At 35.1% G+C, this 17,702-nt stretch overlaps 1 protein-coding gene across 8 annotated transcripts in view; it reads right to left on the reverse strand.

The window, feature by feature from the left end:
* Nucleotides 1-17,702, reverse strand: part of RALGAPA1 (Ral GTPase activating protein catalytic subunit alpha 1) — a 264,987-nt gene that overhangs the window by 80,981 nt on the left and 166,304 nt on the right. For all 8 annotated transcript variants that reach the window (XR_006203767.1, XM_042942992.1, XM_042942991.1 and 5 more), the window contains 4 exons: nucleotides 13,407-13,541; nucleotides 12,817-13,000; nucleotides 3,229-4,093; nucleotides 580-651 (listed from right to left, as the gene is read on the reverse strand). Coding sequence is in view for 7 of the 8 variants with exons in the window: in XM_042942992.1 (XP_042798926.1) it covers nucleotides 580-651; nucleotides 3,229-4,093; nucleotides 12,817-13,000; nucleotides 13,407-13,541 (1,256 nt within the window). In the remaining variant the exon portion in view is untranslated. The remainder of the gene's footprint in view (nucleotides 1-579; nucleotides 652-3,228; nucleotides 4,094-12,816; nucleotides 13,001-13,406; nucleotides 13,542-17,702) is intronic.

Consider the following 17,702-nt stretch of genomic DNA (forward strand, 5'->3'; position numbering starts at 1 on the left):
AATTCCAGTTAAGTGATATTCTGCAATTTCTAGCACTGGTTTCCCAGAAATCTTGTCCATATACATCCCATATGCATCAAGAACCTAGATACCATTAAAATAATGATATAAGAGTTTTACATATCAAAACCTACATGTAAATGGGTACATAATCCAAGAGCTTAATCAGAAATCAGATTTATAGCAATAACCTACATCCATCTTTGTTCCATTAATATGTTTAGTATGTACTAGCTTGTATTCACCAGTCATTTCACTTGAGACCTCTGAGACTAATCAAAAAGGGTATGCTTGGAATATCTACATACAGGAAAACCAAAGGACATTTTATAGCTTCAATTAGATTTCTGCAATCAAAAGAATTCTGAAATGCATAAAAAAGGGTAAACAATTCCGAGATACCAAATACTTTAACATAGCCCTGAACTTTCTTCAAAAAGCTTATTACTGAAAGGTATAAATAAATGAAATGTAGTTCTTCTCAGAAAGTTAGAAATCAACAATACAGTATTATTCACACATAAAGAGAAATAGCTGACAGTTGCTAGTTATAAATTTGAAGGTTCTCCAACAACTTACCACTGTCTGGAATCCAAGTTCCTAAGTTCTCTCAGTAGTTTCTCATTTTTCTTCAGGAGATGAAAGCTCCTCCTAAACAGAGAGATTTATAAACATTTTCATCACCTTTGCAGTGAACAACATGACAGTCCCGGAAATACTTTCCACTCTACTCATGCAACTCTTAAACACTTTTCTTGCCTTTTCATACTTCTAACACAAAGGAGAACAGACCCTAAAAGAAATGTAAAGAATATAGGTCATTATTTCTACTTAGGCCTTCACAGATTTCTGTTAGTGGATCATTATCTATTGGTCACTTCAATTTTTCCTTGCAGAAACTTATAAAGCTCATATCCAGAAAAATGGACAAAAATATTTGTAGGTTCCCTAAGAGTTCCCTAAAAATATGTAAGAAAGCTGTTCCTAATGAGAAATAAAATACTCACAAAATCGAAATCATTACCAAGTAAGCATATGGATTACCAAGTAATCCAGATGGAATTTGCTTTGCTTTCTTGTTTTACCTTATGGGTATTTTTTACACTATGAAGCAATGTAGAAATTTCACCAAATAGGTTCTATAGGTGCTAAATATGTACAAATTATATACATCAAATCAATGTTTGCTGTGGCAAAATATAGCTTCCCACCTTTATTTTTTTTAAGAGACAGAATATGGATCATCCTACAGTAAAAGAGAATAGAGTGCACTCCTGTGAGTGGCAATTACCTACGTTTGGACATACCATCAGACAAATTGTGTTCCTGACAAAATGCCTTTCCCATAAGGTAGAGGATACTCCCTTCTAACAAACGGAAGGATTTAAATTAAGTAAGATTATAAACACTGGTCAATCAAGTAGAACTCCATTTCAATGCTTCCCCTGCATTTAAATTACTCTTAAGATTTATTCATCCAGTGATACTTGAGCTCCCCTCTTACTGCAAATTGAACAAAAACAATACATTAAACAATGCTGCTTCTTCCACTTCCCTACAGCTTTTAGTATCAGAAATTTTAAAAATCAAATGTACAGTAATGCTTTACACTAGTGTACAATTTTGGCATTTTATGTACATTATCTAATTTAATTCTCATATTTATGTGAGATGAGAGTTATTTCCTCAACTTATAGTCTGAAGCTTAAAGATTAAATGACCTAATCTGGTTCTTCTGATTTAAATCTAATGCCTTTTCATTTAACTCTTACATGAATACTTTGTGTTTATTCCAAGTTTTTAACATGGTTTTTTACAATATATGTAAGAAAACAAAATTTTAAAAAATGAAATAAAGATTCTTTTCTTGATTTGATGCTAAATCTTGAGTTAATTTCTCTGACACAAACAAGAAAAGATCATACTGCTGTCACTCTAAAAAACCTGTTAGGCTGATGTGACATAAAAAGAAATATGTATTTCGGCTCCGCTCCCAGTTCCTGACACAGAGCTCCTAAAACTCTCGTAATTTCCTGAGTGACAAAGGTGACAGGAACATCTTACATAGAGCGCCTAAATCCCTTGCAATTCCTTGGTAACAGAAACATCTTTGTTCTGATGAGGTGATGCTTGGTGGGCTCCTAGAAAACTTCAGGATAAGGCTTGGACATCAGAAAGCACAAACCATGATTAGGAGCTTGGAACTTCAGAGGCGGCTCAGTCGGTTAAGCATCCGACTCCTGGTTTCGGCTCAGGTCGTATCTCACGATTTGTGAGTTCGAGCCCCGCATCGGGCTCTGTGCTGCTGGTACAAAGCCTGCTTGGGATTCTCTCTCTCCCTCTCTCTGCCCTTCCCCTGCTAGCACTCTGTCTCTCTCAAAATAAATAAATAAGCTTAAAAAAATAAAAATAAAAAGAAGCTTGGAACTTTCAGCCTCCCTATGGGGAAGGGAGAATGGTAATAATTAATCATACCTATATGAAGAGGTCTCCATAACAATCCCTACACTATGAGGTTCAAAGAGCTTCCCAGTTAGTCAACTCAATTCAATGTGCTGGAAGGGTGGCAGACCCCAACTCCACAGGAACAGAAGCTCCTGCAACTTGGGATCCTTTCAGACTTCACCCTACATGCCTCTTCATCTCTATGTTCATCTGTACCTTTAACTAACCTTTATAATAAACCGCTAAATAGAAGTAAATGTTTAATGAGTCATTATAGTGAATTATCATTATAGGTGGTTATCTGATTTGTAGCTAGTTGGTCTTAAGTATGGACTTGCAACTTTTGTCTGAAGTGGGAGGCAGAACTTGTGGGTCTGAGCCCTTAATCTGTTTATGCTGACTCCAGTTAGTGCTGGAACTGCCTAGTGTGAAAAACCCACGTTTGGTGTCAGAAGCGTTGTAAGAAAAAATAGTTTTTACTATCAGTTTACAAGAAGGTTGGAAAAATAAGATTTCTTTCAATTATATGAGCTATAATTTCTTTTTTTTTAAATTTTTATTTTTTTTTATGATTTCTAAGTCATAGTTCTACTACTCATTATGAAAATGTTAATAGTTAATTTATTGAGTTTTATTTTTATTCCCTTGAGTCCTGATCTGAAATCTGTCCAGTGGCCAAACAACTAATTGGCAGATAAAATTTAGTGAGGAAAAGAACAGAGACTAAAATGCTTGATCAAAAGATGAGTAAGATTAATGTTAAAAAAATTCTTTTATTCTTACCTTTTGTCCCAGGAGTTCATTCCCAATATGCTAAGAAGCAATCTGCAATAATAAAATGCTGACTGAGGCTTTTGAGGTGTTGGTTCATCTTGCTCCACAGCTTTCATGTTTAAGTCATTAAAGTGTTTCTCAACAAATTCTTTTTCCTCTGTATGCTGCTTAAGGATAGCATTAATAACATCATTTTCCTGTTTTTCAGAAATGCACACAGGTTGTGGAGCAGGAATATTAAGTGAAATTCCAGTTCTCTGTAAGCATTCAGGACTAGTTATACCTAAATATTGCAAAAGCTCATCAAGAACATCTTCTTCATCTCTTATGGTATCCCAAGTTGGTACAGTTTCTCTAAATCCTCTTTTAAACTGGAGGGAAACCCCATCATTTACTGTTATATCTTCTAAGCATTCATTAGATGTAGGAGGCTCTTCGACCTTCTCTTGACGAGATGATGAAAGTATGAGAGATGTAGGTTCTGACAAGCCACTCACAGGAGGTGGTCCATACAGGATGGCAGAATCCCAGGAATATTTTCCGGAGAGATCACGTACTATGATTCTGACATTTGAATTGGCTGATGCAAGGCCAGCTGATAAACCTCCTCCAGGTACACTCTCTTCTGATCTGATCTGGATACAGGACACTAAGGTTGTATTGTTCAACACAAAGAACTGGATATTTGGACTCTCAAAGAGTTCAGGAGAAAGTTCAGTACTTTCACTGTAATGATTGTCATGATTTTCACACACCTGACTTGTTAACATAGCAGGACCACCACTCATTGGATAATGGCCCAAGTGATTTACCAGATGTGTAATAACAGTGCGGGCGGCTATAGAGATTAATCCTTGTTGCATCTGAGTTTTCACTAGAAATAAGAAATATAAGTGAGTGGGGATACTGCTGCTTCCTAGGTAGGAAGTCATGTAACAATGAAATTTTTAGAAAACAAATGGAGATTTCATCACATTATCAAAATCATATTCAAATATTAGAGTAAATATTTTCAATTTAGATTCTGTTTTGTAAGAATGATGGCAAAGAAGAAAACTCTTGATGAAGTTTTGTTAATTTTTTTAAAAAGCCCTTTTCAAAGTTTTGCTTATGGATTCACAATTTAAACTTAAGCCTTTATAAAGAAATCACACTTTCTTTTTTTTAAAGCTTTATTTATTTATTTAGAGAGAGAGCGCGTGAGCAGACGAGGGGCAGAGAGAGGGCAAGAAGAATCCCAAGCAAGCTCCGTGCTATCAGTGCAAAGCCCAATGCCAGGCTCAAACTCACGAACTGTGAGATCATGACCTGAGCCGAAATCAAGAACTGGACGGTTAACCTACTGAGCCATCCAGGCACCCCTGTAAATCATACTTGCAAAGAAGGATCACAAGTCTTATAAATCACTTAAAATCACTCAGTCCACAGATTAGAAAGCCAATGAAATCCAACTGATAAATTTCTTATCTCATGAGTAGATTCAGGGAAACTACATGCCTTAACATGGCATTTAATTATGGTTTTTATCAATGATGTAAAAGTTTCAGAGAAAATAATCTTTTACTAAACTTTAGGAGTCAGGATCAATTTAAACAGTGAATCAACGTAACCAGTATATACCATGAAAACTTTCAGGGAAATCATATTTTATGGGCCTGCTTATGTATTGTATTTTTGTAAGATATTCTTTTGGGTCATTGTGGTCCCAGTTAGTTGGATGTCAGAAGCATTTTTTCCCCTTCCTTACGCACATTAGGGAAAGCAAATAGATAAGGAGCATATCCATAGCAAGGAGTAAAAAAAGAAAACAAAGAATACAGCACTCAAGGGCATGAAATGGCAGGACCTGAAGGAGGAGGAAGAGTGGGGGGAGAAGGAAGACAGAAAACAGAATAAAGGGAGGAAGGAAGGGGCGCCTGGGTGGCGCAGTCGGTTAAGCGTCCGACTTCAGCCAGGTCACGATCTCGCGGTCTGTGAGTTCGAGCCCCGCGTCAGGCTCTGGGCTGATGGCTCGGAGCCTGGAGCCTGTTTCTCATTCTGTGTCTCCCTCTCTCTCTGCCCCTCCCCCGTTCATGCTCTGTCTCTCTCTGTCCCAAAAAAAAAAAAAAAAAAAAAAAAAAAAAAAAAAAAAAAAAAAAGTTGAAAAAAAAAAAAAAGGGAGGAAGGAAGAAGTGGAGAGAGACAATAACTTGGCAAAGCCCACTAGCCAAACACTGCCGGTGTGACTGCAAGCAGGTTGATGTGGAAGCCAATTCTAAAATGAGTGGTGTCGGGAAGTTGGGGACAGTCTTGATACTTTTCATCTACGAGGCAGGGGAAGAGTTGTCATTGGTAAGGAAGCACTCATCATTTATGTTAGAAGAGGATGTTTAGTTGTGTGTTTGTATGTGTGTGTACATACAGTGTTGTCTTAGTTATAGACGTGATTACAGAATGATTGTGTCTCTATATTGTTCTACCATAGTCATAGAGTGATCTTGTCTGAACACATTCTGAAAGTTAATCATTTGGAAACACTATGGCCTATCTGCCAGAATAAATCTAGATTTGAGAATGTCCTGATGATCAAAGTATTATCTACATAAATTCTTTAGTTTTAAGTGTACTTTGTGATGCATTTTGGCAACTGTACAGAGTTGTGTAACCACCAACATAATATGTAGCAAAATTCCGACATAAAAAAATAAATTATATTTTATGTAAATTATATCTCAATAAACTCCACTTTAAAAAAAAGTTTATTGTTGAAAGTGCTGCTATAAACATTGGGTACAAGTGCCCCTATGCATCAGCACTCCTGTATCCCTTGGCCTAAATGTCCATCAACTGATGAATGGATAAAGAAATTGTGGTTTATATACACAATGGAATACTACTTGGCAATGAGAAAGAATGAAATATGGCCTTTTGTAGCAATGTGGATGGAACTGAAGTGTTATGCTAAGTGAAATAAGTCATACAGAGAAAGACAGATACCATATGTTTCACTCTTATGTGGATCCTGAGAAACTTAACAGAAGACCATGGGGGAAGGGAAGGAAAAAAAAAAAGTTAGAGAGGGAGAGAGCCAACCCATAAGAGACTCTTAAAAACTGAGAATAAACTGAGGGTTGATGGGGAGTGGGAGGGAGAGGAGGGTGGGTGATGGGTATTGAGGAGGGCACCTGTTGGGAGGAGCACTGGGTGTTGTATGGAAACCAATCTGACAATAAATTTCATATTAAAAAAAAGTTTGTAAGGACATTAGCTTGTGCACTGCTCATGTGATGCTTAAAAAGAAGCAAGAGAAAAGAATAGTGTTATATTTTCAAGGCCATAGCCCTCACTGACTACAAGCAAGTATCAGCAAGAAACCAGCTGCTATGCCATTAATAGCAAAAACATCTTTTTCCATTATTCCAACTCTAAAAGAGAACTTTGGTTGACTTTGAAATGTTGGAGTATCAAAATTTTAATCTTCTTCCATTATCAATCATGTTTTATGACCACATACATGTATATATATAAATATTTTTCAGTTTACTTAAAAAGTTCCAATTATATTGAGTTGTTCTTCAATTATAAATACGCCTAGTTCTGAAAATCAGCTATTCAACACTAGGTAACACTAAATGATTAACCTTAATTCAATCCTACATTTTTTCAAGACCATATGCAGGTCAAGTAAAAAGATATGTCATTGGATGAAAAAACAGAGAAGTGGCTTGAATGGAGTGTCTGCTTTCCCTTCCCCTCATTAAAACTTAGAATGTAATGAAAGTTCATGCTGTTGGGGACCTTACAGACAATTTAGCCAGTACTCATCATTTTGAACGTGAGGACAAGTGGGTACACAAGAGCTAAGAGATTGGTCTACCAAAGAACAGAGCTGGTCTTTTGCTTCCCAGTTCAGTGTTAGTTCCATCTTTACCACAACTCTAATTTCCGTATTTTTATCTTTTGTTAAAATGCCCTTTTCGGGGTGCCTGAGTCAGTTAAGGGTCTTGAGTCTTGAATTTGGCTCAGGTCATGATCTCATGGTTTGTGAGTTTGAGCCTCATGTCGGGCTCCGACTGACAGCCACGAGCTTGCTTGGGATTTCCTCTCTCTGCCCCTCCCCACTAGTGTTCTCGATTGCTCTCAAAATAAATAAACATTTTTAAAAAATGCCCTTTTCTTTTAGCAAATCACTGTGATATATGGAAACAATTCAACTTTTTTTCCCTGTATATAGTAACTTCAAAATAGTATTATTTAGCATACCTCAGTATCTATAAAGGCCAGATCAATTGAAAAGCTCATCTAACTAAGACCTAATCACATTTTAAATGGTAATAAAAGGGGTGTCTGGGTGGCTAAATTGTTTGAATGTCCGACTTCAGCTCAGGTCATAGTATTGCGGTTCATAAGTTTGAGCCCCGTGTTGGGCTCTGTGCTGACAGTCTGGAGCCTGGAGCCTGCTCTGATTCTGTGTATTCCTCTCTCTCTGCCCCTCCCCTGCTTGGACTCTCTCCCTCCCAAAAATAAACAAACAGAAAAATTGTTATAAAAAATTGTAATTAAAGACATTACAAATTTTTTGATGTATGAAAAGAATTTTCTGTTCTTTCTTTGTCCTCCTCTTTTTGAGTGATAAACTTAAATATATGACTTGTTCTAAGCAATGAATCTTTTTTGTAGAACATTTTTGAGAAGTGAAAGAATATAATTTAATAGAAACAGATCACAAAACAGAGAAAAATTCCTGACTTCGCCTCTGGCTTGATCTGTGATCTTAGAGAAATCACATGTAACACCTCAAACACCATTTTTCTTTAAGAATAATACAGATCTTTTTTTATAAAGATGAATTGAAAACTTGTATACAAAGTTGAATATAACAGAAGCAATATAAATCATTCAATTTTGAGAGCATTATAAGTATCACAGGTTTTATGAGTTCCTTTTTCAAACTTACTTATAAATAAACTGCAAGAATGAGCCAGCTCTCCCCAAAACAAAACCCTAGTCCTAGGTTCCTGTCCATCCTATACATCCTCTTCTCAAAGGAAGAGACAGTGGGAATGCAGTTCAAATGAACTCATTTACGAATCTGTCATAATTACTAACACTGAGAATACTTACAAACTATATTTAGATTTTAGATGTAGGTAACAGCATTTTCTTTCCTAAGCTGCTTCTCTAAATTCAGGATATATATAAATATGGAAGGATAAAAATCTCTCAATTTGTTAATTGGACAATTTTATTTAAAATTTTGAGTTATGAACTATGGAACATATGTATCTCTCCTCAAAATCAATTTAGATATAAAGAAAACATATGAAATTCTCTAATTTAGATATTCAAAATTAAATTCTAAATAACTAGCCTTGTGAGAAAATGTAACATGAAGATATCGATGCTTCTAAGGCTTTGTGTAACTAACATTCATTTAAATAAGTCTATTCAGGGTTGTCTTTTCAGATTGTCAGATTAAACAAACCCTACAGCATTTGCAGCAAACCCATAATTACAGATTATTACAGCATACAAAAGCAGCAAGACATAAAAAGCTGCTGCAATTCATTGCACTCTAATAGAACATGCAGAGGAAGTTAATTTTGGCAAATGCTTTAAATATTAGCTTTGCATAATATGTATAGGTGAAACTGTAATTAGGACAAAATGAATCCTTTGGAGACTCCTTTCACTCTGACCCTGCAAATGATGTCTTTTTGCTAATAAGACTACTGCTATTTGACGAAAAGCCAACTTTACTACCTTGCTTTATTATTTAGTAAATTTAATAATTACACCTACTCCTGCCAATAGTCCTCAAATCAGACTCGTTCAATCTAATACTGAGCTTATTAGGGACACTCTATGTTTAGAAGTCTTTGGCCAAAAAAGTGCTTGAAGATGATGAAACATGCCTTAGACAAGGGCACAATGATTAGTCACTTTGCCATATTAAAAAAAAAAAAAAAACAAAACGAACACAGCATGTTGTCACTATAGACCACAGGATCACCTGCTGTTGGCTTACAGCTGTTTCTAAAAGGTTCTGCATTAATCTGGTCCTTTATACCTTTAAGAAAGTCCAAAGGGAACAACTTAGCACATTTAGAGAACAATACTCCACAGAGTATTTGGTATCAATATAAAACTCATCTATTTAAATCTTTACCTTTGTGTCTTTTACTGTAACTGTTAATGGTACAGTAAATTTTGTCTGAAATACATTAAAAACTCCCTTTACATAAGTAAACTACCTGTTTCACTGTTTAACAAGTGTGCTATACTGCCCTCAGGCTTCATCATTTTACCCTTTTGAGAATAATGCAAAAAGTAACTAATCTTTTCAGATAATTTTGCTTTTAAGTAAAATAAACAGTTTTACTATACCAAATCTAAAGAATTAAATATATAAAGTTGTCTATATATCAATTATGGTCTAAATTATTTTGCTATACTATGCTTCCCAGTATATCTCTACTATATCTGAGCTTCAATTTAAATCTTATATTCTTATTTCAGTTCTGTATACAGCTGACCCTTGAAAAATATGGGGGTTAGGGCACTGACCCCTCCATGCAGTGAAAAATCCACGTTTTAACTTTTTACTTCTCCCAAACTTAACTGCGAATAGCCCATTGTTCACAGAAAGCCTTACCAACAACATAAGCAGTTGATTAACACACATCTTGAATGTTTTTTTTGTATTGTATACTGTATTCTTATAATAAAGCTAAAGAAAAGAAAATCATAAACGAGAAAAAATATATTTATAGTAAAAAAAAAAAATCCATGTGTCAGTGGACCTGCACAGTTCAAACCCATACTGGTCAAGGGTCAACCGTATTTGTGTTTTAGAGAAACTATTAGCAATTTGTGACCAATCCCAAACCCTAGCCCTATTTCTTTGATGTGTAACTTCATATCTTTATTTGCATTCTATGTCACCAATCCATCATCATGGCCACATCTTAGATGTCTTGAACATTTATAACTATTACACCTTTAAAAATCAAACTCGTCCAGGGCACCTGAGTGGCCCAGTCGGTTCAGTGTCCAACTCTTGGTTTCGGCTCAGGTCATGATTTCACAGTTTGGGACACTGAACCCCAAGTTGGGCTCTGTGCTGACAGTGTGGAGCCTGCTTGGGATTCTCTCTCTTCCCTCTTTGTCCCTATCCAATTTGTATACTTTTTCTCTCTCAAAATAAATACACTTAAAAAAATTTTTAAAAATTAAATAAAAATCAAACTCTCACTTAATAGCTTACTCTTTGACCACAATCTCCTCATCTAGTAATTTTCCCATTCTGTTTTGTAGAGCCCTTGGAGAGGTCTGTCAGGAGATGGAGATAATAGAGTTCAGTAGGACCCAAGGCCTCCACCCTGCTGCAGCTCTGCTTTTATCAGTTTTACAAAGTGGGCTTCCTTGTGAAATTTACTTGCAGGGGTTCCACTGCTTAAAAACTCATTTTAAAAACTACTGTCCTAACATACTGATGCTCTCAGTGATTCTCAACCTCGGCTGCATATTAACCACCCGCAAAGCCTTAAAAAATCCTAGCAATCCCAAATCAATATATCAAAATCTCTATGGATGGGAAGAGAGCAGCAGTATTTCAATGTGCAACCAAGGCTGAGAATCACCGTTCTAACTTACTACCAACATTTACTTTCTGATTCAATGAATCACTCCATTTTCTTCCAACTTATTAGCCATTTCCTAGCATCAGTTCAACCCTCACCAAGCCTTGATTCCATGGCTAAACCATATACCAACATTCTGAAAACCACAGTTCCCAGCTATTCTGCCACATCCACCTTACTGAATGCTGACTGGTGCAACTAAAACTCTGTAGTTTCCATTTTCTGTTGGACTCTCAATAACATCTGCTAATCCCCTTAATCTACTTCCATCTTCTTTTTCTTTCTGGGTCAGAATAAGGACTAATATTAGCATCTATACTTTCTAGCTCACTCTTCAGGAGCTTCACCCTACTAATGATCCCCTTCCCATCTTCCTTCTCAGTTTATAGAAGTTCAAGTCTCTTCATCCTTAGAAATCCTTTACCTCTGCTGAGAATTATTTTTTAGCTTACTTACTGTCTTATCATTTATCTTTCTTTTTTATACAGTCCAGCTTCTTTAAAGAGTACTTTTGACAAATGGCTCTATTTCTTTAACTCCTCTTTGCTCTTCAACCCACAGCCATCCACTTCTCCCTCCTACTTCTCTGCTGAAACTAAAGCAGACATATTTTTCAGTCTTTCTGTATCTGGCCTATCATTTAATACCATTACCCAATCTTTTAAATATCTTTCTCCTGTTTTTGTTTCTGAGAAATTATTCTCTCCCAGTTTTCCTTCCTTTCCAACTTTTTTTCTTCTCAGAATACACACATATGTGCACGTGTTGTGTGTAGACAAATACAGATTCCTAACAAAGACCTTTCTGCTACGATTGAGATCTGCATATACAACAAACTGCCCACTAGCAGTCTTCATATGACTATCCGACATTCATCCCAAACTACACCATTTGCAATTATTGCACCTCCTCATTCTCCTTCCCAAACCTCTAGCCTTTCTCATATTCTTGGTCTACTTTGGGAGAGATCTAACCAATTTAGGCCTTTAGCAATTCTTGGTAGGCCTATTGCAACAGCTTCATGATTGGTTTCTCTGATCCTGGTTTAACTTTCTTAAAATCAATCTTTACCAGAGATCAGCAAACTTTTTCTGTAAGGGGCAGATAGTAAATATTTTCAGCTTTCTGGACCACATGATTTCGTTTGCAACTATTCAACACTAATGTTGTTGCACAAAAGCCGACACAATGATACATAAATGAAAGCATGGATGTGTCCCAATAAAACTTTATTTACAGAAACAGGTGGCAGGCATGGGCCATAATCTGCCAACTCCATAAAACACTGCTTTCAAACTGCTCTCAGTACTAATTTTCTCATGTATATAACCTTAAAACCCTTCAATAATTTGCTGGGTTCCTCTAAACTACCTCTGTGTCTTAAATGTACTTTTATTTTTATACTCGTATTTAAAGGTTATTTATTTACATCTTTCTCTTATATCTGAAAGTAAACTCTCTGAATGTAGAAACAATGTGGCTTAAAAAAAAACGTTACTGAGTTCACTACCTACCAAGAGCTGTACAAAGGGTTTTACACATATTATCTTATTCAGTACTCAACACAACCACGAGGGAATAAATATTATCAGCCCTATTTTATAAATAAGGAAACAGACATAGCCACTCAGCTAGTAAATGAGAGTCAAAATTCAATACCACATCTTTTAGACTCCAAAGCTAAATCTCTTATTCCATTATAGAAATCCTATGATGTATAAAGTAAAGTATCAAAAAAAACCTTACCAGAATAACTTCACTGGAAGTATAAAGGGAGTGTCATCACATATAATCTTAGTAACTGTGTTTCTGAAGTTATTTTTTAAACTAAAAATGAACTTTGCTAGAATATACATGGTGAGATACAGAACTACAAAGTAAGATATACTCATCTCCATTATTTTTACTTATGGCCTCAAATCATACTTTGAGAAAATCCAAGAAATAATACTGTCCTAAAGTGAATTCCTTTTACCTTCTGTCACTGGCTGAAGTTTAGAAGATCGTTCCGAATCTGGAGAGTGAAGAGGTTCAGGCTCTTTCAGACTTTCCAAATGCATAAAAGGGTCATAATCTACAGATGCCAAGTCAGAGAGGCTCATTGGAAAATACCTTGGATTGCTAAAACACTGAGCTCCATAAACACACCCATGTAATACCTGGAAGTATGAGGGAAAACAGTTTTCCTTTTCAGTGAAGATAAATAAATAAAGATAAATGGAGAAAAATGACAACTGGTAATACAAGAGCTTGAAAAATTTTTTAAATATTTTAAAACTCAGTTCTTCAACCAAGGTAAAATTTAATGCCTTTTAAAAACAAGAATGAGTAAATTTAACTAGTGATTCTCACATTCCATAAGGATTTGACTCCTTTCAAAAATCTGCAGTAAAGCAGAAGCATCTTGTAGGAAGAAGTTTTAATTACTCTTAGGTACTATAAGATAAATCTATGTTCTTAGAAAATATCTAGCTCTAAAAACAAAAATGTAATACCAAGAAATGTTATTTCTTTAGGTTTTAAAAACTGTGGTTACCAAATAAACAATAAAGCAAATAAGGTTACCTTATAAATGCAATTGAGGACAGATTTTTCTATTTTATCATTTTCTGCTCCTGTAGCATGGACTGGTTGGAGCAGTGTCTTTAGAGGTAAGGCCATGATCCAGTCCAGGAGGCACAGAAGTAAGGATACAACCAACTGTAACAACAACAAAAGAGATGATTATGACTGTAAACTCACAAAACAAGAGTTTTAATACATTTAACAGAAATTCACCAACTTATTTTTTGTCTTCCAAAATTTATTTCAGGAATAAAATCAACCCTAATTCTACTATGAATATTTACTTAGATCTGATTTGAAGATATTGTATATGAACATTATGGTGGGTTTCTTCCTCATATTTTAAAGCCAGCACAATGGAACTTTAAGTGTAATAAACAGGACGGCAAAAATTATTTAAAATTCCTATAAAACGCTGAGCCTAAAACAGAACAGACATCAATTAGCTTGACTTATTTAAAACTGTTCAAGGAATAGATCACAAATGAAAGGTTGAGTTCACATATATCAAAAATATTTCTACATTCCTTTTAAAGAACAAAAAGAACCAGTAAAACATCAAAAAACTAACATCCTCAATATAACCAGAAAACAGAACATCCAGACTTCAAATTATCTGTGAGTAGAAACTATCAGCAAATCCCAGCAAGCTTTTCCTCATTATCCCATTACAAACTTTCATGAAGAGCAAGGGCAGTTTAGGAAAAATTGTAAAAGAGAAGCAAGAACTAGGTATAAAGCTAAAAACCAAGCCAGAAAGAAAAAGTTACCCTAAGTATGAGAATATTGAAAAGTGTACTGGTAGATACGGAGTAGAAAAAAGGACTTAAAAGTACACACAGGAAAGGTAATGCTTTGGAGAAGAAGAATGTTAAGAAGGAATAGGGAGACATCCTGTGGCAAACATGTAGTAAAATGAAAAAGCAGAATTTAGGATCCTGCAAGACTTAAACAAATTTTAAAAATTGATGGGCTTATAATTTCTCTTCTCCTTAAAAAGCATCATCCAATAAACTGATGGATCTACAATTCCTCCCCTTAAAAAGACAATAAAGACACTAAACTTTGTTGAATCACCAGATGAGGGAGCTCTTGAAGTAGGAATCTTATAAACCACCCCAAGCCACCAGTCCTGTTCACAGAAATGCAGAAGCAGCCTTCATCTATATAAAACTATTATAAAAAGAAAACAAAAAATGAGAATCTAAACAGTTCAACTGATGAAACCCCTGCTCAAAAAACCCAATTATGAAGGAGAAGAAAACTATAACACAACATTCTAATCTAAATTACATATTATCAAACAGCATTTAAAAAATATATATATATTTATTATCAAGTTAGCTAACATACAGTATATACAGTATGCTCTTGGCTTCGGGAATAGATTCTCATGATTCATTATTTACATACAACACCCATGTTCATTCCAACAAGTAAAAGCATTTAGATATGGAGGACAAAGAAAACCCCATCTTAAATCAGAAATTACAAACTAAGAATAGAATTCTTAGAATTTAGAAATTAAAAACTAAGAACTAAGAAAGGAAGAATTGTTTCACGTCAAGAAAAGAGGTAAAATGACAAAATCATATTAGAAATGAAGCCTAGATTACAGGATGCCTAAAGAAGAATAAATTTGAAAAAAACAAAAACAAAATTTAATATGGGGCTTTGATGAATAGTGGGAAAACAATTAAAAGAATAAAAATGAGATTTAAAATAAGATAAAAAGTGTCAGAGAAAAAATGTTTGAGATAAAGAGAGAAAAAGAATATCCAATTTACATATTTGGAGTCTCTGTATATATATATATTAAAAAGGTTCACCAGAAGCCAGGACAAACTGACCTGCAATAATCAACTCTAACACATATCCTGGTAAAACTTTAAAAGTAAGACTTCAAACATAAAGAAAAAAGATATCCTTAGGGCCTCCTGGAAAAAAAGATGCAATAATTTAGAAGGGCAAGAGAATAAAACAGGCTTCAGACTTCTCAAAAACAATACACAAAGCAAGGCAACATTTAAAAAAAAAACAAAAAACTTCAAGGAAAGTAAATGTGAACCTAAGGATTCTATATCTAGCAAAGATGTTTCTCAAGTATCAGGGTTACAAAAAAAGTTTTAAATATATCAGCCCTCAGGGAATTCTGTATTTATAGGCCTGTCCTGAAGAATAAAGATGAACTTCATCTAACCAAATAGTTGACTGAGGAACTTCAGCAAAAAGAATGGTATTTGATACACGTAGTTACAAAAGCTAAGACTAAAAAAATAAAGGTAGAGATGAGCATGGAAGAATCATTTATTATATGACTTATCCTATGTGTTATATGTAGAAATAAAGTAACTAAAAATGGAGGCAAAGAGAGAAGAAAAGTAAAATAAGCTCATTTATTAACGTATATGCGATGAGATAAAGGATACCATTAAATAATCACAAACCACACAAAAAAAGTGTTTTAAAAAATAAGAGGTTAAGAAAGCAAGGAAAAAAAGTATTTTTAAAAGGCATACATAGAAATGTAACCACAAGAACAAAGTATAAAATTCCCTGAATACCAAAAGGAACTTTAAAAATAGAACAAAGGAAATATATCTTGTAGACAAAGAAACACAGACGCAAATTAGAATTCAAACCAAAAAGCACTCATGTTAAAAGCTACAATTCAAATGAAATGAAGACTTACGGGTATCTATGTATCAAATAACACAGTGACTATCTTTATAAAGCAAAAACTACAATAGATGCAAAGAAATATAAAAACATTTAGCAAACTTTAACACACCACTCAGTATAAGACAGATCAAGTGGACAAAATACAGGCATACTTATTTCATTGTGCCTCACTTTACTGCACTTCACAGGTACTGTGTACTTTACAAATTGAAGGTTTGTGGCAACCCTGTCTTAAGCAAGTGTTTGAGCACCATTTTCTGACAGCATTTGTTCACTTTGTGTCTCTGTGTCACATACTGGAAATTCTCGCAATATTTCTAACTTTTCCATTTTTATTGTTATTATATTTATTATGGTGATCTGTGACCTCTGATGTTATTACTGTAATTGTTTTGGGGTGCTACAAACTGTGTCCATGTAAGTTAGCAAACTTAATCAGTAAACATTGTGTGTGTTCTGACTGCTCCATTAATCAGCTATTCCCCATCCTTTCTCCTCAGGCCACCCTATTCCCTGAAACACAACAATACTCAAATTAGGCCAATTAATAATCTACAATGGCCTCTAGTGTTCAAGTGAAAGAGTCACGTGACTCTCACTTTAATCAAAAGCTAGAAATTAAATTTAGTGAGGAAGGCATGTCTAAAGTCAAGACAAGCTGAAAGCTAGGCTTCTTGTGCCAAACAGCCTAGATGTGAATAAAAAGGAAAAGTTTTTGAAGGAAATTAAAAGTGCTACTCTAGTGAACACATAAATGATAAGAAAGCAAAACAACTGTGTTTGCCAATACAGAAAAAGTTTTATGGTTTGGATGGAGGATCAAACCAGCTGCAAAATTCCTTACGTCAAAGCCTAACCCAGAGCAAGGCTCTAACTCTCTTAAATTCTATGAAAGCTGAAGGAGCTAAGGAAGCTACAGAAAAGAAGTCTAAAGCTAGCAGACATTGGTTCCTGAAGTTTAAGGAAAGAAATCATCTACATAACATAACAGTGCAAGATGAGGTAGGAAATGGTGATACAGAGGCTGCAGCAAGTTATCCAGAAGATGCAGCCAAGAAAACTAATGAAAGTAGCTACACTAAACAACAGATTTTCAATGTAGACAAAACAGCCTTCTATTTGAAGAAGATGCACCTAGGACTTTCATGGCTAGAGGGAAGTCAATGTCTGGCTTCAAAGCTTCAAAGGACAGGCTGCCTCTTTTGGTGGGGGCTAATGCAGCTAGCGCCTTTAAGCTGAAGCCAGTGTTCATTTACCATTCCAAAAATCCTCGGGCCCTTAAGAATTATGCTAACTCTATTCTGCCTGTACTCTATACATGGAACAGCAAAGCCCGGATAACATCACATCTGTTTACAACATGGTTTACTGAATATTTTAAGTCCAAGAGCTCTGATGGAGATGCACAATGAGGTTAATGTTGTTTTCATGCCTGCTAACACAACATCCATTCTGCAGCCCCTGGATCAAGGAGAAATTTTGACTTTCGGGTCTTATTATATAAGAAAGACATTTCATAAGGTTATAGCTGCCATGGATAGTGATTCATCTGAAGGATCTGGGTAAACCAAATTGAAAACCTTCTGGAAAGGATTCGCCATTCTGGATGCCATT

The sequence above is a fragment of the Panthera leo genome, chromosome B3, assembly GCF_018350215.1.
Source record: "Panthera leo isolate Ple1 chromosome B3, P.leo_Ple1_pat1.1, whole genome shotgun sequence".
NCBI lineage: Eukaryota > Metazoa > Chordata > Mammalia > Carnivora > Felidae > Panthera > Panthera leo.